The sequence below is a fragment of the Hemiscyllium ocellatum genome, chromosome 45, assembly GCF_020745735.1.
Source record: "Hemiscyllium ocellatum isolate sHemOce1 chromosome 45, sHemOce1.pat.X.cur, whole genome shotgun sequence".
Lineage (NCBI taxonomy): Eukaryota > Metazoa > Chordata > Chondrichthyes > Orectolobiformes > Hemiscylliidae > Hemiscyllium > Hemiscyllium ocellatum.
This window is the reverse complement of record NC_083445.1, coordinates 16,637,838-16,660,433: the sequence shown is the minus strand read 5'-3', so window position 1 is coordinate 16,660,433 and position 22,596 is coordinate 16,637,838. Positions and strand designations below refer to the sequence as shown.

The 22,596-nt window shown below is 42.0% G+C and overlaps 1 protein-coding gene across 1 annotated transcript in view; it reads left to right on the top strand.

The window, feature by feature from the left end:
- The window catches only part of LOC132835878 (adhesion G protein-coupled receptor E1-like), a 46,083-nt gene that overhangs the window by 8,674 nt on the left and 14,813 nt on the right, over positions 1 to 22,596 (top strand). The window contains exons 4-6 of the mRNA XM_060854975.1: positions 11,941 to 12,137; positions 15,326 to 15,496; positions 22,195 to 22,392. Coding sequence (XP_060710958.1) covers positions 11,941 to 12,137; positions 15,326 to 15,496; positions 22,195 to 22,392 — 566 coding nt within the window. The remainder of the gene's footprint in view (positions 1 to 11,940; positions 12,138 to 15,325; positions 15,497 to 22,194; positions 22,393 to 22,596) is intronic.

Here is a 22,596-nt window from a genome sequence, read left to right as displayed (position 1 = left end):
GTAAATTTGAATACAGAACTGGTTCATAGGTGGAAGCCACAAGGATCAGTGCTGGGTCCACTTCTTTTTGTCATTTAAATAAATGATTTGGATGTGAGCATAAGAGGTATAATTAGTAAGTTTGCAGATGACACCAAAATTGGAGGTGTAGTGGACAGCGAAATAGGTTACCTCAGATTACAGTTGGATCTTGATCAGATGACCCAATGGGCTAAGAAGTGGCAGGTGGAGTTTAATTCAGATAAATGCAAGGTGCTGTATTTTCGGAAAGCGAATCTTAGCAGGACTTATATACACTTAATCGTAAAGTTCCTGGGAAGTGTTGCTGAACAAAGAAACCTTGGAGTGCAGGTTCATAGCTCCTTGAAAGTGGAGTCGAGGTAGAGAGGATAGTGAAGAAGGTGTTTGGTATGCTTTCCTTTATTGGTCAGAGTATTGAGTACAGGAGTTGGTAGGTCATATTGTGGCTGTACAGGATGTTGGTGAGGCCACTGTTGAAATATTGCGTACAATTCTGGTCTCCTTCCTATCAGAAAGATGTTGAGAAATGTGAAAAGGTTCAGAAAAGATTTACAAGAATGTTGCCAGAGTGGAAGATTTAAGCTATAGGGAGAGGCTGAACAGGCTGGGATTGTTTTCCGTCAAGCATCGGAGGCGGAGGGGTGACTTTATAGAGGTTTATAAAGTCATGAGGGGTATGGATAGGGTAAATAGACAAAGTCTTTTCCCTGGCGTCAGGAAGTCCAGAACTAGAGGGCATGGGTTTAGGGTGAGAGGGGGAAGATATAAAAGAGACCTAAGGGGCAACTTTTTCATGCAGAGGGTGGTATGTGTATGGAATCAGGTGGAGGGTTGTGCAATTGCAACATTTAAAAGACATTTGGATGTGAATATTAATAGAAGGGTTTTGAAGGGAATATGAGCCAGCTACTGGCAGGTGGGACTAGTTTGGATTGGGATATCTGGTCAGCATGGACAGGTTGGACCGAAGAGTCTCTTTCCATGCTGTACATCTCCATGACTCTGTGACTCTATGAGGTAAAACGATCTCTTGGATGGAAAGTCACACTATCCATGAAACAGGGAGACAGAGATCAAACAAAAATTTAGACGGAAGCTTCCAGCAGATGATCAGTACATGAAGGTGGCCATGGAGATTCATAGTTATTTTATATTCCAGATATTGACGAGTGAAGGTCCGTGTGGTTCAAATGTAGTATCCACCAATATGATTGGAGATTTTGAATGCACCGGTAATGAAAGATTTGTCTCAACCACTGGAGAACATACCTTTACTGATGAAATAGGCATGCAGTGCCAAAATGAAGATTATTCTGCCAACAAAGTAACATCTAAAACATTCACCAGGCTTTCACTCTTTAATACTGATACATCTGTTGTTTACAATAATCTGTCTCTCACACACTAATGAATCCCTGAAAAATTCAGCAGTGCCTCTTTCCTCTTTGTTTTGTATCTGTACTTCCTGCTTGTCTTCACTTTCTGTAAGGTTCTATTTATGAGACTCCCTTTTCTGTGTCGTAAGATGTGGGAAACTCTTCAAAGCAGTAATTCAAGACTCTAGATTATAAACTTGATCACACAACTACTGTGACATCATATCTCCAGTGAGTGAATGGTCATGAAGAGGAATGAAAGAAGGTTGTGCTGAAAATAGTTACTTTATCCAGCATTAAACTGACATTTCACAAAAAGCTGGAATTCTACTCTGATTTGATTAAACCTTGGCTTGACATGGGATGAGTTCATTGAAATGCTATAATGGTGCCAATCACTAGTATAGGACTTTAGTTTCTCAGCCCAGCACAACACTTGTTACACATGGTGCAGACTGGTGTTCAACTTCTAGGTATGGTGCTTGGGGTAGGATGCCTTTTCGATGAGATGTTGGGGGTACTGGGGTGGGGTGTCAGGTGGGTGAGCTGGTAGGGTAACAGAGGCAAGTAAAACAGAGAGTGAGGTCAGTAGCACAATATACACTGGGGCTCCAGGCTGCCAGAAAACTGTGAATAAAATGCTTATTGTAGTTTGGATTGAAATGGGTATTAAATCTGATGGTGGGGAATGGTCAGAGTGGGCCGGGGAGGGGGCAGTGTCAGGTCTGGCAGGTGGGAGGAGGCTGTTGGGTCCGGGGAGGGGGATGTTTTGTGCCCCGATGGGACACGTCAGTCATAAGCAAGGTCACATTCCTGATTTGGAGAGGGCCTTAACATTTCTTCTAAAAGATGACACTTTCAACTTTGCTGCATGACCTCAGTATTGTAGGGGAGTATCAGCCTAGGTTTTGTGTTCGTTCCAATGCAGCCATAACCTTCTGTTTCAGGTTCTGCTCTCATTGGGTGGTGCTCACACTGAGCTCTGTGGTGGTGTCACACTTAGTCATTCAGGCTGAGGAAGGTTCAATGTTAAATTATTACAGCATTCACACTCATTTCTCCTGTCAGTGAGCGACATTTTAAATGTCTTCATTATTTTACAGAACTAAACAGGATCAACACAGAACAATGCAGCCTGAACAATTTTACAAAGGTCGGAAAGGTATTTATAATGATTGGACACTGCGGTTATAGGGAGAAGTTTAGGATACCAAGTCTACGTGTGTGCAGGGAAAGAGGAGATTGTGAAGAGTTTTGACATGGTTGATGAGATGCTGGTTGCTGTAATGATGGTGAAACAATCACAGTTCATTGTCTACACTGGATAAAACTGACAGCAACATTTTGTGCCCACGCACATGTGCAGTTAAAAGTGAAAATGTGGATTTTGCCATCAATGATGACCTGCACCTCCACAGAGCAGAATGGGTGACTTGACATCAAATTCAACTTCTTACGTTTTAATTGAAAAATCACAGAAAGGAAGAGGAGAGAAGTTAAAAGATAAATGTATTCTCACAAGTGACAACTGGAGCATGAGATGTTTGGAGGCAGGGTACTGTGAAAAGTAGTCTTCACAAGGAAAGAGCAAATACATCTGTGAGATAGATAAAGGTATAGGCTTGTGGAGCAAGAGTAGGATAGGGAACAAGTTTAACATTGTTAAACAATAACAGAAATCACTACAAAAAGTCAGCAGGTCTGGCAGTGTCAGTGGAGAGAAAGCAGAGTTAACGTTTTGGATCCAGGGACACCTCTTCAGAACTGATTATAGTTCAGAAAAAGCTGTAACATATGCTGGAGGTACAGTGTGGGGAGGGGAAGAATAAACTATAAGTGGAGATGGAGCCCAGAGAAATAGAAAAACAGTTGGTCAGAGACAGCACTGAGGAAAGGTTAGCCTGGCAGGATGAATAGCTGCTAATTAGGGTCATTAATTTTTTGACAAATGGGTTGTTTGTGGTAGCACTGCATGTGATGACAAGATCTGGTGTAGGACTTGGGGTGAGGACAGAGGAGAAGGTGCTCAGGCCCTAAAATTGTCAAACTCGTCACCAATTTAAGAGGTTGCAGGGTTTTCAAATAGAAATCAAGTTCTTCCAGCTTGCGCTAAGCTTCACTGGAGCAATGCAGCAAGAATAAGACAGAGATGTTGACAGAATGGTTGTCCAGTCTGCACTTCATCTTCCCAGTGTGGAAGAGACTACATTGTGAGGCCTGAATACAGTAGACTAGATTGAGTGAGGTACAGGTAAATCACTGCTTCACCTGGAAGGTGGGACTGGGGCATTGGATAGTGAGGATTGAGGAAGTAAGTGAGCCAAAAGTAAAGTGCCACAGGTTTGTGTAAATGTGCTGGATATGGAGGACTGAGTCAGGGTGTCACAGAGGGAACAGTACCTGCAGAATGCTGCAGAAAATGTAGCATCTTTCTGGATGTGGCAGTAATAGCAGCTATTAATCCTTTCAGTGTGGATGGTGGTGGGATGGAAAGTGAGGATGAGGAGAACCTTCACTGTTGTGGAAGGGAATGGAGAGGGTGAGTGGCAAAGTCTGGGAAATGGGTCAAACATGGCTGAGGGCCATGTCAACAATGCATCTGGTGCAATGATGCCAACTTTGAGAAGGGGACTGTGAAATGTCCACCTTTTTTCTCAAATGAGGATTCCTCACCATTGTGATTGACAGCGTTCCACAGAGACTGATCCCTCCAGGACACCTTGGTCCACTCCTCCTCCATTCCTAATACACACTACAGCCCCACAGCACTTCCCTTGCAATCACAGAAGGAAACACACCCGGCCGCTTATGTCCTCCCTCCTCACTATCCAAGGACCCAGACCCACCTTCCGGGTGAAACGGCGACTTAATTAATCCACTGCCTTTGGGACTCACAATGTGGTCTCCTCTACATTGGGAAGACAAAGCGCAGACTGGAAAACTGCTGTGCAGAATACTGACTACACTCTGTCCACAAAGATAACCCTGACATTCCTGTTGCCTGCCATTTCAAAGCACCACTGTCTACCCTGGCCAACATCTGTGTCTCAGGCTTGCTGCAGTGCTCCAGCAAAGTTCAGTGAAAGCTGGAAGAAGAGCACCTCATTTTCCACTTGGGAAACTTGCAACCTTCTGGACTCAATGTTGAGTTGAATAACTTTTCTCCTGTGTCCTTACCACAACCCCCACATCACATGGGCCGCCATCACAAACAACCCATTGTCAGCCATTAATGATCCCCATTAGTAGCTATTCATTCTCCCAGGTTGGCTGCCAAACTGTTTTTCACTTTCCCCCTGCTGTCCATCTCCCATATTACTTACTCCTCCCCCCTTCCCACCTTCAGCATATATACCAACCGTTGCGAGCTACAGTCAGTTATGGAGGAGGTCACTGGACGTGAAACATTTATTCTGTTTTCTCCAAAGATGCTGCTAGACCTGCTGAGTTTTGCCAGCAATTTCTGTTTTTGTTTCTGATTTCCAGCATCTGCAATTCTCTGCTATTTTTATTTTTGTTCATTACAGCATATACACGGTGGGACCAGCGACCTCCTTCTGTGCTGGTGATTATGTTGGTCTATAACTCTGTGCCCAATTATATATTCCAGATAAAATAACTCCCCAAATAACCACCAGTGACATTTGTTTCCTCGATCCAATTTGTGGGTTTTGTTTTAATGATGCCAACTGGAACATTTACCAGTTCAGGCTGTCAGTGTCAGCACTAAACACTCCCAGGACAAGTTTAGCTCGGATAGAGAAGAAAACACTCTCCATACTACTTCAACAATTCCCCTTAGCATCACCTTCAGCATAACATTTGCAACAATAATGTGACATCGACCCATCTTCCATTCCAGGTTTCCTGAAGTTTCTTGAAGGCAAACTGCCAATGAGGTGATTCATACTGAAATTCCATATCTTCTCAGACTGAGACCCATTTTGTACAGGATTTGAAGGACCAACAGATAGAGGATCAACATACAGAGTAACCCTAATCCATCTTGTCCGTGCAGGATCAAACCCGCACCCCAGAAGAGATAGGGGACTGATTCCTCGCTCACCCAGAATCTCGTTGAAATTTTCACAGAGCCACTGAAATTGGGATTATTTCTTTTCTGTCATTAAAATAGTGATTAAATGATTAAATATTAGATGATGAGAAATATGACTTTTTCTGCTTTCCTATTATAAAAAAAATAGTTGCTAACTCAGTCAGTGGAGAAGATACTTAGCAAAAGCACATACAGCTCATTCACGACAACACCATGTGCAGGCACAATAGGGTTCATGCAAAGGTGTGTGTGTGTGTGTGTGTGTGTGTGTGTGTGTGTGTGTGTGTGTGTGTGTGTGTGTGTGTGTGTGTGTGTGTGTGTGTGTTGATGACATGCAAAATCTGTTTATCTGTTTGACTGAATCAGAACCCCACACTCAACTTTCCCATCAGCAAGACAATCTCTGGAACAGTGCCCATCTCCAGCAATTATGTCCCACCTAATGCTATTCAAACTTGACCTATTACCTCTCTACTTGTTGATCTACACTGGCACACACTCCAGGAATATTTTGATTTTAACTTGGTCACTCTCACATTCAAATCCCTCCATGGTCTCAGCCTTCTAATTATCTGTAACTTCCTCTAACCTCACAACCCTCAAGCGCTCTACACACCTCCCATCCTGATCCTTTCCACATCCCTAGTTTCATTTGCTCAACTACATTCCATCAGCCCAGAAATTCTCTCCTTTTTCTTGCCTCTCCATATCTATTTGTTATTTTAAATCACTCCTTAAAACTTCTATTCCTTTTTGTACCCGGTGTTTGTAACTCATTAGGTGATGTGGTGTTGTATTTTACCTGAAATATCTCAAAACATTTTGACATGTTCTGAGTATTACGTGAATGCTACTTATTATACTTGTGCCTGTGTATCTTTATGCAAGACATGATTGTGTATGATCAGCATATGTTTTATGTATGTAGGATCTATATAACAGTGTACATGTCTGTGACCTACGCCATTTGTGTATAGACATGATCTCAGTCTGTGAAATGGATAAGTGAATTTATTGAACTGAATTTACTCTCTTGCTTGAAAGATTTTGATGTCTCTTTCCTCTTCTTCACACAGATCTCCCTGACTAGTTACCATATATTTTGTTCATGGATTAACTCCACCATTAATCAGATTACTCATCAGAATGTACAGGTCAGTCATGACATACTCATTATTGCATCATGGGTAGCATATAGGAGCTGGTGACACCATTCTGTAAGACCTTAAGACCAGTCCTTGTTTATTCCCCATAACCCTTGACACACTTTATTTTTTTAATTCACCAAAGAATTTAACTCAGTAAATCACAGAGCTCTCTGGATTTGAGTGCTTAGAAACGCAATCACAATCCTACAATTACTTCACAATGACTGATAGGAAATGTCAGTCATCGAGGGAGAAGCAATGATTAGGTAAAAGTGAAGAACTTTGAGACCTCATTGAGAGATTGCACCATTTCTTCCTGTGATAACCCCTTTAAGGCCGATGAGGAATCACTAATTAATTTCCTCACGAAGCTTGTGAGTATAAGTTCCCTTAGAAAAAGGCAATGGCCTGTTTAGCTAGAAGTCATCACCTAAATCCTTCATCAAGCAGACCTTTGCACTGGGGAGTATGGGAACCTGTATATATTGGTTGCAGGTGATTCCACATTCTTTTTAGTTACTTGAAGAATCTGTTATTGTGCTTTTGGTTGCACTTTCATGCTCCTGACCTTTTGGGCATCTGTTGCGGAGGAGTTCGGGCAGATTGGAGGACCTATTCATGGTTTTGCTCCTGGACCTGGCCAGGTTGGCTATATATAGAACCATGCAGCTGGATGCAGAGAGGGGTCATCTCAGCCAACATCTGCCCCCTTCACCAATTTCCTCCAACCCCCCACCTCTGATGTTTGAATTACCATTCATACTGCTAATGGATGCTGGTTCAATTGATGACAAAAAAAACCTTCCAAAGATCTTTCATTCTGATTTTGATGAAACTGACAGAAGCTCCTTTCCCCTCACTACCACAAAATGATACAGTGCAAAAGGAGACTATTCTGTCCATTGTGTCTGCAGCCTATCAATCCCTTCTCTGATGAACATCTCACTCAGTGTCATTCCACATTCTCCACTTTGACCTACATATTATTTGTTTACAAACAACTATCCAATTCCCTTTTAAATGCCTGGATGGAGGTGAGGGGGACTGTGTGCTGGCAGGTTTTGCATCTTTTCTGGCTGCAGGGAAAGGTACCTGGTGGTTCAGGGGGTTGGCCCCACTACTGCACTCCCAGACCGTACTTTCCAGACCCGAGCCATTCATTGTGTGAAAACCCTATTCCTCAAGTCAGTTTTGCTTCTTTTACCAATTACCCATAATCTTGCAGCAACTGGAAATCCCAAGTTTGTATCTAAAGAAGATTTCTTGCATGGTGCCCAGTAATTCACTCCAGAGCCCCTATGAACAGTGCCTATTAGTGAAGACAATGGAATTGCCATTGTCATGTAGAGGTTGGGTGCCTTTTATTTCAATGATGCCCTTACAGGAGTACAGCATGGATGGGTACTCAAGGAATTATAACTGTCCTTGTGGCATGAGGTAAACATTCTACAACCTTAGGGAATAACAAATTCAATAAATGGAAATCATCTACCATTATTGACCCATTCATAGGATAGATGACCACTCAATCAATTGTTAAAAGCTCTGGGAGTGCCAGTCTAGAGTTTGTGCTCAAGGTTACTGGAGTGAGACATGAAGCAATAACCTCCTGACCCAGAGCCAAGAGCAATACCCACAGCTAGTTACCATTAGGTCAGTAAACAGAGTCATTTAGAAAGAGAATGAGAACCTTTGAAATGGCTGTTGAAAAATTATTTGTGTTCACGAGGATGGAAATTAAAGGGTTTTTTTCTCCACAGGAAATCATTTCAAACTCGAGTGAACTTTTGAGGAATTATTCCCTGTGGGAAAACATGGAAAAGGATGAACAATTCTCTTTATGCTCCATATTCTTGCAAACTATGGAAAATGTTGCCATTGTTGCCAGTCTGAATTTAACACATCAGGAAAACAGAACTATATCAACTGAAAATATCAGTAAGTTCAACAAAAGGTAGTTTGTGGAATATACATTTTGAGTCAGCAATAAGCATCACATAAGGAATAATCATATGGCTGGCTGTTTACATAACACCCAGTGTCTAGTATTGAGATATTTAAGAAGTTCAGAATCCTTGGGCTATCATCAGATAAGTTTGCCAAGATGCAGATCCTTGGGATCCAGAATTTAAAACATTTTAAGTCCCTTTGGGATTATTTAATAAAAGTTCATGGCTCCCAGTGATTAACCAGTGAGGATCTGAGCATTAAAGACCAGGGTTCTCATTTGGTCTGTTCTGTGGTTCTTTAGAGGCCTCAACACATGCACTCCAATCTGTCTTCATCACTAAAGATCCTCATCTCTGGAGACATTCTCGTCAATCCTTTCCACATTCTCTTCATTGCTTTCACATCCTTCCAGAAACGCAGTACCCAGAACTGGTGCAATACCCAAGGATCTGTTCTGTCGACACATGTAAACTGGGGATGATGTTGTTTAAATTTAGCTTAGATACCACTAGTCAAGAGAGAGAGAGAGAAAACTTGCATTCTCTTGTTAGGGCCAGGATTCCAAGCCATATTTCAGAAATCAGAGACCAATGTCTGACCCAATGAACCACTGTTTGTTGTCATTCATTTAATTATATTATAAAGGAAGGCCATTTGGCCCATTGTTCCATTTCTTTAAAAGGGTAGCTAATTTGACATAATGCCCTGCTTGTTTTCTATATACCTGCAAAGTTTTTGTTTTCAAGTGTATGCCTTTTCAAAGATCTACGAATCTGCTTCCAACTACACTTCAGGCAGTGCCTTTCACATCATGTCTTGAAGTGTCAGTTGTTTTTTCACAAGGTCTTGGATACGTAAGATCTTCACTCAAATTGTCCAGCTCTGTTTTCATTGGGATGGCGACTTTGAGTGGCAGGATATGATTCCATGATTCCATCATTGGGGAAACTCAAACCTTCCAGGGCAGTTTGAAGTCAGTATTGAGTTCTGATAGATCACAGTTTTTGATAGAAAGAGGTACATTTCCCAAAGTGTGTGAATTACATTTTTTAAGAATTGATGTAAATGTGTATAAAAGATGGAGAAGGTCAATGGAATGGTCAAGTTACTTAAATCCGCTGATCTTCAAATTTTAGGAAAGATCAGTTTTTGCAATTTCAGTAGCTATTTATTGATGTAAGCTTGAGGGTTATCATTACAGTATAATTACTGCATTGGACTCCTATGTGTTCACAGTATGATTAACCCTTCCAAGATGTCATTAAAGGATTAGTTGTTCTGAATGAAGAGCAATGAGCACAAAGGTTGTTATAAGAGATTAAGTATGAAGAGATTTAAATGTATTGAATAAGGTTTGATCAATGAGAATGGTTTTTGTTCATAGAGTGAAGACTGCAGTAGATTCTGAGATTATATTTTATTTAATCTCAACATGACTTTCGAGTTTTGGCCATTGGTGAAGTCCCAGACCAGTGAGCAAGCTTTTTAACCAGCACACCACAGGATTCAACAATCTCCATGGCTCCCTCCAAACTGTTGAGGAACTGGACCTATACCTACCCCACATTATACCCTGCCACCTCTCCCAAAATGAAACCCTGGGAATTCAGGTCTGTTTCTCCCATGGTGCACACAGTAGGAATGTTCCTAGCCTGATTTAGCCACCTCAGGCGCAAAATCTAGTCCAAATACTTGTAGCCCAGTGCTGGGTCCATCTATTAGACTGACAATTGAGCCTAAACACTATAATGAGACTGTGAATATATTACACTCTGATATGACTTCAGGATTTGACATTTTTTTTTACACATTTAGATATGGAAGTAAGGGCTTTTCGGGGAGGAAACAGGTCAGCCCAGGACAGAATCCGTTTACAAGTGAAGGACACTGTGATGGATATCAACCGACAGACACACAGCAGTGGAAATACAACTGGTAACTTTACTGGTTATGTCTACTTCCATTTCAGTTCTCTGTCATAATGGCGTATGGTTATGTTCTCCAGATCCATCTGAGATACCTTCACCAATCGTTGTTATACGGTTTAGATTTAATGAAACCAAAAGGGAAAGGATGTCAATGCAAAGTCTTTGCAGAAGAAAGGCTTAAACTTGAAAAATTGTGTTATATAGTTAATTATATTGTTTCTCCAATTCATTATTTTTTATTAATTCACAGGATGTGGGCATCACCAGTTAGGCCAGCATTTATTGCACATCCCAAATTGCCCAGAGGCAATTAAGTGTCAAATTGTGAGACCAGACCAGGTAAGGATGGCAGTTTCCATCCTTAATGGAGAATAGTGAACGAGATGGGTTTTTCCCCAGCCATTGGCAATGGATTTATCATCATTAGACTTCTAATTCCAGGTTTTTATTCAATTCAACTTCCAATCTATGTTGTGGCTGGACTCAAACTCAGCTCCCCAGAACATTTACCTGGGTCTCTGGATTAGCAGTCTAGAGATGATACCACTATATCACTGTAACCCTGTTTGGGCTCCAGTGAGATTTTCTGCCTCAACTTCCACGTAATGACACATTGGTATTTACCACATGATCTTACCGCGAGAACAACTGGGACTGGAACACTAGGCTTAAAAATTCTTCACTTCTCCCAGGATCTGTCCTTTCCATTCTGATGAGGGACGTTGACCTTGTGATGTCAATTAACCCTTGCAAGCACTAACTGCATTGTACACCATTCTCGTTTTATTCTCTTTGAAGTGAAGTGAGACACGATAAAGGGGATACGCTGAGGTCAGTTTGAAAGGTGTTTTGGTCAGTCAGAGACTTCGGCAGCAGAAGGTTTGACCATCATTCCAAGAGACAAGTCATGGCATTGTGAAACTGAGGGAAGGAACGTGGATGAGGAACAAATTCCTTGGTCAGAGGGACTAGCGGACAGAGTTGATTTCTGGACAGTGTAGTGGAGGGAGAAACCCATTAAAGATACAGCCTTGGAAAGGAAGATGGAAATAAATTTAGGTCTTTTGTGTGAGTGGATAGCTGAAATAGATGGGCTCTGGATTAGTGGTGCTGGAAGAGCACAGCAGTTCAGGTGATTTCGCTGCTCCTTGGATGCTGCCTGAACTGCTGTGCTCTTCCAGCACCACTAATCCAGAATCTGGTTTCCAGCATCTGCAGTCATTGTTTTTACCTCGAAATAGATGGGCTCCCTATCCTGGGATCTTGCTGTCCCTTACTGTATTTATTGCAAAGCAACAATCAACTGCTCTCCAATCCTGATTGTATGTGGAATGAATATCTAGATATCCAACTGGACTTGATAATTACCATTTCTCAGATACTGATTATGACTGTTCTGTTTCTGCAGCTGAGTTACATTTATTTTATTGCCAATATCTAATCTAAAAATCCCCTTCCAGGGTCAGATTTAACAGTGGTGGCTTTGATCACCTACAAGGACATGGATTCCATTCTGAATAGAAGTGAGTTCCACAGCACCACTGGTGGGAAACAGAAGCTGTTTCAATTAATCTCAGATGTCGTCTCAGCCGTGATAACGAACAGGGACAACAATGGACTTGACCCAATTGTGAACTTCACCTTCAAGCACACTCAGGTTAGTACAGAGTGTTACGAGTGGGTGAGGTTTTCCAGTTCATTACAGAGCGAGACGGGGAACTGCAAAATGCCAAGTCCTTGCTGAGGACCAATGAGAAGGGCTGCCATTGTGTATTCATCTGCCCTCTCATGACAAGGTTAGATTCTAAACGATCCCTTCCCTTGTAGATTCCTTTCACTCCAGGCAAATTTAATTGATGTTTTAAAAGGAGCCAATTTAACCAGGCTCCCTCGATTTAGTGAAAGACTGAGTTTATTACAGAATCACAGAGATAAGCTTTAGCTCAAACTGGTCCATGCTGACCAAAATGGCTATCGATGCTAACTCCATTTCCCTGCACTTAGTCCATATCCTTGTAAAACTTTCCTATCCATGTATTTATCTAAATGCCTTTTAAATGTTGTTAATGTATCTGCCTCAACCCCTTCTGCTGGCAGCTCATTCCATAAGGAGAAAGTGAGGACTGTAAATACTCGAGATCAGATTCGAAGAGTATGGTGCTGGAAAAGACAGGCAGCATCTGAAGAGCAGGAGAATCAAAGGAGTCGACTCTTCTGCTCCTCCAATGCCGACTGACTGGCTGTGCTTTTCCAGCAACACACTCTTCGAAGCTCATATCACATGCATACCACCCTCTGTGTAAAAACGTTGCCCCTCAGATTCCCTTTTATTATTTTCTCCTTAAACCTTAAACTGATACCCTCTTGTCCTCAGTTCCCCAACTCTGGGAAAAAGACTGAGAGCATTCACACTATCCATACTTCACATGATCTTATACACTTCTACAAGACTCCCCGCTCCCCTTAGTCTCCCACGCTCTAAAGAAAAATGAAAAGGTTCTAGCTTGTCTAACCTCTCCTTATAATTCAGATCGTTGAGTTCAGGCAACATTCTTATAAATTTCTTCTGCACTCTTTCCAGTTTAGCAACATCTTTCTTATAGCAAGTTGACCAAAACTGAACACAATACTCCAAAAGCAGCCTCACCAATGTCCTGTGCAACTGCAATATAACTTCCCAATGTCTATACTCAATGCCCTGACTGACGAAGGCCAGTGCCAAAAACCTCCTTCACTGCCCTGTCTACCTGTGGCTCTACTTTCAGGGAACCATGCACCTGAACTCCAAGGTCCCTCTGTTCCATTACACTCCTCAAGGCCCTACCATTCACCATGAAGCTCCTAATTTGATTTGACTTTCCAAAATGCAAGACCTCACACTTATCTATATTAAACTCCATGTGCCATTTCTCAGCCCACTTCCCCAGCTGATCAAGGTCCTGCTGCAATAACCTTCCTCTGTCCACAATACTACATATTTTAGTGTCATCAGCAAACCTACTAATCCTGCCTTGTACATTCTCATCCAATTCATTGATATAGATAACAAACAGTAGTGGGCTCAGCACTGACCCCTGAGACATCCATCTACTATTACTCTCTGCTTCCTACTGTCAAGCCAATTATGTATCCAATTTGCCAGCTCCCCCTGAATTTCATGCGATTTAACCTTCCAGAGCAGCCTCCCATGTAGAACCTTATCAAAGGCCTTGCTGAAATCTATAGGGCAATATCCACTGTCAGCCCTCGTCAACCTTCCTGGTCACTTCATCAAAGAAATCTAACAAATTTGTGAGGCATGATCACCCCTGCACAAAGCCGTGCTGACAATTCATAACCAAATCTTGTCTTTCCCAATGCATGTATATCTTATCTCTCAAAATCTTCTCGAGTAACTTATCTACCACAGATGTTAGGCTTAGTGTTCTATAATTCCAAGTTTTTTCATTGCAGCCCTTCTTGAATAAGGGCACAAGGTTTGCTACACTCCAGTTTTCTGGGACCACACTGTGGCTAATAATGATGCAAAAATATCAGTCAGAGTCCTCGCAATTTCTTCTCCAGCCTCTTGTAGTGTTCTTGGACTTATCTAGTTAGGACCAAGAGATTTATTTACCTTCATACATTTGAAGACATCCATCACATTATTAATTGGTAAATGCAAGAAGAAATAACGATGGAACACACTTATACACAGATCAGTTATGTCCAAAAAAAATCTAAGAAAGATATACTCGTCAGTCCGTGAGTTCCATGAAGAGTAGAAAATGGGACTTTGCATCACTTATATTGGGTGATAACTGATAGGAAGGATGTCAGTAGAAAAGTAGTTGATTTTGAGATTAATGCCATTGCAAATCACTTGAAAGGCCTTTGACCTGCTTCCATTTGACACAGTTTCATTTGCTTCCAGCAGAGAGAGAGATTTTCTTTCTTCTATGTGACATAATATTATTTTACATGTGAACCACCGAAAGTCAGCTCTGAGACCTGTCACAATTTAACTGGAACATGTGTGCCAATAATCGAACCCCACTGCTCTATGTGTGTTCGCAAAATATAATAAATCTCTCTGAGACCACCAAAATGGTCAATTTGCCTGACTGACTGATATTCAGGACAAAAGCATTTCACAGCAGCTTTCCTTCATAACGGAAGAATAACCATACAGACTACATTTACTGCCTGCCCTCGTCAACCTTCCTGGTCACTTCATCAAAGAACTCTTAAAAAAATTGTGAGGCATGATTACCCATTGACAAAGCTATGTTGTCTATTCCTAATCAAACCCTTTCTCTTCAAATGCATGTATGTTTTATCTCTCAGAATCTTCTCAAGTAACTTATTCACCACAGATGTTAGGCTTACTGTCTATAATTCCCAGGATTTTCTTTGCAGCCCTTCTTGAATAAAGTCACAACGGTCACTACCCTCCAGTCTTCCAGGATCTCACCCATGGCTAACGATGATGCAAAAATGTAAGCCAGGGCCCTCGCAATTTCTTCTCTAGCCTCTTGCAGTGTTCTTGGATATACCGGGTTAGGACCAGGAGATTTATCCACCTTCATACATTCTAATACATCCATCACATTATTAATTGCTAATTGCAAGAAGAAATAATAATGGAACACACATATATGCAGATCAGATATGTAAAACAAATCTTAAAAAGATCAGTCCATGAGTTCCATGAAGAGTAGAAAATGGAACATTGCACTCCTTACATTGGGTGATTATCTGGCTGGTATCTTTGCATCAACACTAGCCACGGGTGAGGTCCTGAATAACATCCTTAAATTTATGTTGAATCCCTTTCATATTGAATATAAACCTTGCTCTCCACAGCAAGCTAACAGTGGGTGGACAACCCATTGTGTCCACTGGGATTACGCAGCTGGGAAAAGCTACTGGTCTCCTCGTGGCTGCAGTGTGGGAGATTCCAGTGGAACACACACCCAGTGTCGATGCAACCGTCTCTCCACCTTGGCATTGCTGATGTCTCCTGTTGGATGGCAGGTAAAACTGTTTCTCCATCTGTGTTCTCCACAGTTAGTTCAGAATTCATGTATTGGACACAGGCCCTGAGTGTTGCAGTGATTGTGAAAGAGATTATGTTACAATGCAAGGCCCTAATTTGTAGGATTTAGATCTGGGGAGTGGACCAACACTCTTGTGCTGAACAGTATCAAATAATGGTGACATTGCAGAGCCAATCAAGAAGTATTGTTGAAGAGACTCAATGGATTGGAAATTTGGCTTCTTAGAACCTGGACGTTTGGTACCTCAGGTACCAGTTAACGTCCAAAATGGCAGCAAGATCACAATGTTGGTGTTGGTCATAGAGTCATAGAGTCCTACAGCATGGAGACTGGCCCTTTGGCCCAAGCTTGTCCATGCCGACCAAAGGATTTCCCTATGCTAACCCCAGTTCCTTGCACTTGGCCCATATCCTTCTAATCCTTTCTATCCATGTATTTGTCCAAATGTTTTGTAAATGCTATTAATGTAACCGCCTCAACCACTTCGACTTGGGCAGCTCATTCCATAAGCATACCACTCTCTATGTAAAAAAAAACTGTCCCTCAGGATCCCTTTTATTCTTTCCCCTCTCACCTTAAACTTAGTGTCATCAGCAAACTTGCTAATCATGCTTTGTACTTTCTCATCCAAATCATTGATAAAGATAACAAACAACAATGGGCCCAATACCAACCCCTGAGGCACTCCACTAGTCACAGGCTTGGTCTGATAAGCATCCTTCCACTATTACCCCCTGACCAATTTTGGCGATGTCCATGCAAGACCTTTGTCCACAATTGAATCCAGAAAGTAAGAAGGTATGGTTGGTAGAGTGGTAAAGTGACAGAGCTTTAGTCTCCAGTACAGAGACTTGGGTACACACACTAATTTGATATAAAAATAATAGTTAAGATGCAGGAAAACTATGAAAAAAAAACAAAAAGTCTTGGTGAAATTCTGAAGATCTGGCAGCATCTGTGGAGAACCAAACTGAGTTCATGTATTGAGTCCAATGACTCTTTTATCAGAATTAAGTGGGCTTGAAAATGTTGGATTGAGTGCTGTTGAGAAAGGGCGATGAAGGGCGAGTGGAACACATAGAGTTAGTGCCCAGATTAAAAGGCAAAGGGAGTGTTAATGGTAAAAAATGAGAGATGTGAATGACAAAGAGGTGTTAATTTATGACATTAATAGCAGAAAATGTATCAGATGACTAAGACATTTGGAGAGGGTGGGACCAATGTTGTTATCAAAATTGAGGACAGTGTTCATGGAGTGAAGGCTGACATTCCATTGCAGTCACCAGAGAGTGCAGCTGTGTTGGGCGTGCTATCTTTTGAATGAGACATTAAAGTGAGTCTTTAAAAGTAGACATAAAAGATCCCAACTGCTGGTTTCTCCTTTAGAAAAAGGCCAGGAAACCAACAGTTCCTCTGCATCTAACTCTGCATCTAATTAACAGGTTTGGGAATGTATGGCATTGTGATATAGTAGACAGATATTTATTGGTGAGAGGTAATACAATGAATACTGAATTCACGCAGCGTGTCTATTTACGTACAGGTATGACAGACAACACCAAGGCAAAGTTAAAAATCTCACAGCACCAGGTTACAGTCCAACAAGTTTATTTGGAAGTTCAAACTTTCAGCGCTGCTGCTTCAACAGGTAGCAAGAGGTCGAAGGAGCTGCGCCCCAAAAGCTTATATGTCCAGATAAACCTGTTGGACTATTAACCTGGTGTTGTGTGATTTTTAACTTTGATGCAACCTGAGCTCCTGCTACATCTAATAAAAGAATGTTTGAAAGAAATCCCTTATCTCCAGACATCTATCACAAGATTCTTGTCATCTGTCCCTTCAGCCCTGAGTCTCAATAGCTCATCACTATTAAAAGTGGAGTAACAAAAGCTATCGTGACCAAACCTTTAACCCACACCAATTATAAAAACACAAATAAAAACAGAAAGTGCATGAGAAAATCAGCATGTCTAGCAGTATCTACTGGGACAGAAACAGAAAGTCCTCTTTGACTCTTCTTCAGAACTGAATGGAATTGGAAAATTGTGCTTTTATGTGTTAACCGGGGGCGAAGGTGCAAGTGGAAGAAATTGTGAGAGTACTCTGAAAATAAAGTCATCTGATCATTATCACATTGCTGAATTAATGAGACAAAAATTGAGAAAAGTCCCAATAGTGATTGGTGCAAGCCGTGTTTCCTGCATTGACAGTGAGATACAGTGATCGGATCTAATGCTGTGAAATAAATTTGTTGGATATAGTCCCATCTGGGTGATGGGCAAGGCATATCATGAAGGATAGTATCAAACAGTTGGGAAAAGATGGGTTATTGATGAGGAGACAATAAAACTGGATATTGAAAACCCCACAAGACAGAAGGAGGTAATGAGATCCATGGTCTGTAGTTCTTGGAAATAAGATCTAAACAGACTGGACTTCTTTCCAGGAAAAGGAAGGCTGAGGGTCTACCTAACAGTGATCCTTAACATTCTGAAGGCTCTCCACCAGGTAAATTTAGAGATGTTTCCACTTCTGGTGCAGTCTAAAAAGTCAACAACACAAGACATAAACAATCAAGGAGTACAGGCATAGAGCATCTGGGCAGTACGGTGGAACAGTGGTTAGCACTACTGCCTAACAGTGCCAGAGACCAGGGTTCAATTCCTGCCTCAGGCAAATGTCTGTGTGGAGTTTGCACATTCTCCCCGTGTCTGCGTGGGTTTCCTCCGGGTGCTCCGGTTTCCTCCCACAATCCAAAGATGTGCAGTTTAGGTGAATTGGCCATGCTAAATTGCCTATAGTATTAGGTGAAGGGGTAAATGTAGGGGAATGGGTCCGGGTGGATTGCTCTTCAGAGGGTCGGTGTAGACCAAAGGGCCTGTTTCCACACTGTAAGTAATCTAAGCATAAATAAGGATTTGAAGAAAAATTTCTGCATTGGAAGTGAGGTAATCAAAGTGGACAGAATAAATGCATTTGTGGGGAAGCTTGACTGAAAACAAAACTTGTGGGAGAGGAAATCAAGGGTTATGCAGAAAAGGGTACATGAAGCGATGTGGGTGGAGAATAAACACTGGCAGAGAGAAGTTAGGCTGCATGGGCTGGCTCCGTATTGTGCATGTAACACAATGATACGGGAACAGAATTCAAAGCTTCAGTGGGTTTGGGACTTATCGTTAATTAAAGAGAAACTGATTAGCTAGAATGTGGTGCAGAGTGGGAGGAAATAATATCTGAAATTACAGCATTATTTCCTGGGACCATGTTTTGTCCCATAGTGATATCAAAACAATGATGATGCCACAGAGAAAGACAGTGAGAGAAAGACACACACAGAATTATTTAAAGGGGGAACGTTGAGCATGAAAAGCATAATCAAGATTCTTCGAAATGTTGGACATTATGTGGACCTTGCAATTAGGCCAACAGATAAGCCAACAAGAGGTGAGGCCACATTGGTACTGGGTAATGAACCAGGCCAGCTATTAGATTTGGAGGTAGGTGAGCACTTTGGTGATAATGACCACAAATTGATTATGTTTACTTCAGCGATGGAAAGGGACAGGTATATACCGCAGGGTAAGAGTTATAGCTGAGGAAAAGGCAATTATGATGTGATTAGGCAAGATTTAGGATGCATAGGATAGGGAAGGAAACTGCAGGGGATGGGCACAATTGAAATGTGCAGCTTATTCAAGGAACAGCTACTGCGTGTCCTTGATAAGTACATACCTGTCAGGCAGGGAGGAAGTGGTTAGCGAGGGAACCATGGTTTACTGAAGAAGTTTAGTCTCTTGTCAAGAGGCAGGAGACTTCAGTGAAAATGAGATGTGAAGGTTCACTTAGGGTGTTGAGTGCTATAAGTTAGCCAGGTAGGACCTAAAGAGAGAGCTAAGAAGAGCCAGGGGGTGACATGAGAAGTCTTTGGTAAATAGAATCAAGGAAAACTCTAAAGCTTTCTACAGACATATCAGGAATAAAAGAGTGATGAGAGTGAGATTAGGGCCAGTCAAAGATAGTAGTGGGAAGTTGTGCGTGGAGTCCAAAGAGATAGGAGAGATGCTAAATGAATATTTTTTGTCAGTATTCACATAGGAAAAAAGACAATGTTGTCAAGGAGAATACTGAGATACAGGCTGTGAGACTAGACGGGATTGAAGTTCATAAGGAGGAGGTGTTAGCAATTCTGGAAACTGTGGGAAATAGATAAGTCCCTTGGGCCAGATGGGATTTATCCTAGGATTCTCTGGGAAGCTAGCAAGGAGATTGCAGAGCTTTTGGCTTTGATCTTTATGTCATCATTGTCTACAGGAATAGTGGCAGAAGACTGGAGGATAGCAAATGAAGGGGAGTAGAGACAACACTGGTAATTATAGACCAGTGAGCCTTACTTTGGTTGTGGGTAAAGTATATAATCATCTAGAAAGGAATAATTTGATTAGGTATAGTCAACACGGTTTTATGAGGGGTAGGTCGAGGGACATAGATAAGTTTACAGAGCTGGGTTCAGAGGTGGCAAATGGAGTTTAATGCAGAAAATTGTGAAGTGATTCACTTTGGAAGGAGTAACAGGAATACAGAGTACTTGGCTAATGGTAAGATTCTTGGTAGTGTGGGTGAGCAGAGAGACCTCGGTGCCCATGTTATATTGATCTGAAAGTTACTACCCAGGTTAATAGGGTTGTTAAGAAGGCATACGGTGTATTAGCTTTTATTAGTAGAGAGATTGAGTTGTGGAGCCATGAAGTCATGTTGCAGCTGTACAAAACTCTGGTGTGGCCGCACTTGGAGTATTGCGCATAATTCTGGTTGCCGCATTATAGGGAGGACATAGAAGCACTGGAAAGAGTGTAAAGGAGATTTACCAGGATGTTGCCTGGTATGGAGGGAAAGTCTTATAAGGAAAAGGCTAAGGGACTTGAGGCTGTGTTTGTTAGAGAGAAGAAGGTTAAGAAGTGACTTAATAGAGAAACACAAGGTGGTCAGAGGATTAGATAGAGTAGACAGTGAGAACCTTTTTCCTTGGATGGTGATGGCTAGCATGAGGGGATATAGCTTTAAATTGAGGGGTGATACATAGAGGACAGATATCAGAAGTAGGTTCTTTACTCAGATAGTAGTAAGGATGCACATAGCTTTAAATAGAGGGTGATACATAGAGGACAGATTTCAGAAGTAGGTTCTTTACTCAGGCAGTAGTAAGGATGTGGAATGCTCTGACAGCATCAGTAGTAGACTCGGCAACTTTAAAGGCATATAAATGGTCATTGGATAAATATATGGATGATAATGGAATAGTGTAGGTGAGATGTGTGTCAGGTTGGTCTCACGGGTCAGTGCAACATCAAGGACCGAGGAGCCCGTACTGCGTTGTAATTTACTACATTAAGGGTTAGAAAACTCTAACCTCCATCTAAACTCCCTGACATATATTTACAGACACAAAAAAAGCTGTGTCTTGCGTGGCCCCGACCTTCAGGATTTGCTCAGATGCTCCTGTTGTTGCTCCTCAATCTTCCTTCTACAGGTACTTACACTTGTTTGCAGGAGGTACAAGGTAGTTGATTCATACTTATAATATCTCTGATTTATTGGTTGAAAATCACAGTTCGCAGGAACCAATAAGGAGATTTTTATCAGCTTTCTTAGGGCTACAGGAAGAGGCTGAACAGGCTGGGGCTGTTTTCCCTGGAGCATCGGAGGCTGAGGGGTGACTTTATAGAGGTTTACAAAATTATGAGGGGCATGGATAGGATAAATAGGCAAAGTCTTTTCCCTGGGGTCGGGGAGTCCAGAACTGGAGGTCATAGGTTTAGAGCGAGAGGGCAAAGATATCAAAGAGACCTAAGGGGCATCTTTTTCACGCAGAGGGTGGTACGTGTATGGAATGAGCTGCCAGAGGATGTGGTGGAGGCTGGTACAATTGTAACATTTAAGAGGCATTTGGATGGGTATATGAATATGAAGGTTTTGGAGGGATATGGGCCGGGTGCTGGCAGGTGGGACTAGATTGGGTTGGGATATCTAGTTGGCATGGACGGGTTAGACCGAAGAGTCTGTTTCCATGCTGTATGACTCTATGACTCTATGACTTTAGATGTATTTTGCTGCAGAGAGAAGGATAGCACCTTCCTTTCCTGAAGTCTGTTGGGTTTGAACCAAATAGTCACATTCACAAACTTTTCAACTATTTGACGATCAGCCACATAAATGTTGATAGGCAGAGGGCCGTTGTTACCAATAATTGGTCACCAATCCCATATGAAGCAGCTACTTGTTGCTGGCCAAATCTCCCTTTGTATACAACCCCTGGCTCCAGCCCATTTATCGTAACCTGCTTGCACTGCTTAAACAACAGCTGTGTAAACAACACTTACAATGAGTGTTGGTAACCTGACTTTTAAAAGGGGCAGAAAACCCTTCCACAACCTTTGGTTTTTTTAAACAGTCTTTTTCCCATTTCAGTCCACAGTCAAATACACAGAATAATCAAACAATACAGTTTTGACAGATCTCATTTTAAGGTGATGCACCTCCCAACTAACTCGCCCCCCCACCTCCCCCCCCCCCCCCCCCAACTCGGCCCCAGCCTTGGTTTGACCCAGTCAGATTACCAGAGGTATTTTGCCATGTTCAGAAAGACAAAAACTTAATGCAAATATATTTCTTTCCAAGGACTATCCCTTTGTTTTGACGACAATTACATTGATTGGGATCCCAATTTCTCTGGTGTGTCTGGGAATCACCATTGTGACCTTTGCTTTCTGCACCAATGTAAGAAATGCTCTCCATATCACCCACATGCAGCTGTGTGTGAGTCTCTTCCTGGCAGAGCTGCTTTTCCTTCTCGGGATCAACAGAACCACAAACCGGGTAAGAGAATCCACCACAGCCAGCAATACAACAGGTTGTGTGGGAGAGAGAGTGAGAGTGTCTGAGTCTGTGTGTGTGAGTGTGTGTGTATGTGTGTGTCAGAGAGTGTCTGTGTCAGAGAGAGAGTGTGCGTGTGTGAAAGAGTGTCTGTGTCACACAGAGAGAGATTGTGTGCGTGTCAGAGTGTGTCACAGAGAGAGAGAG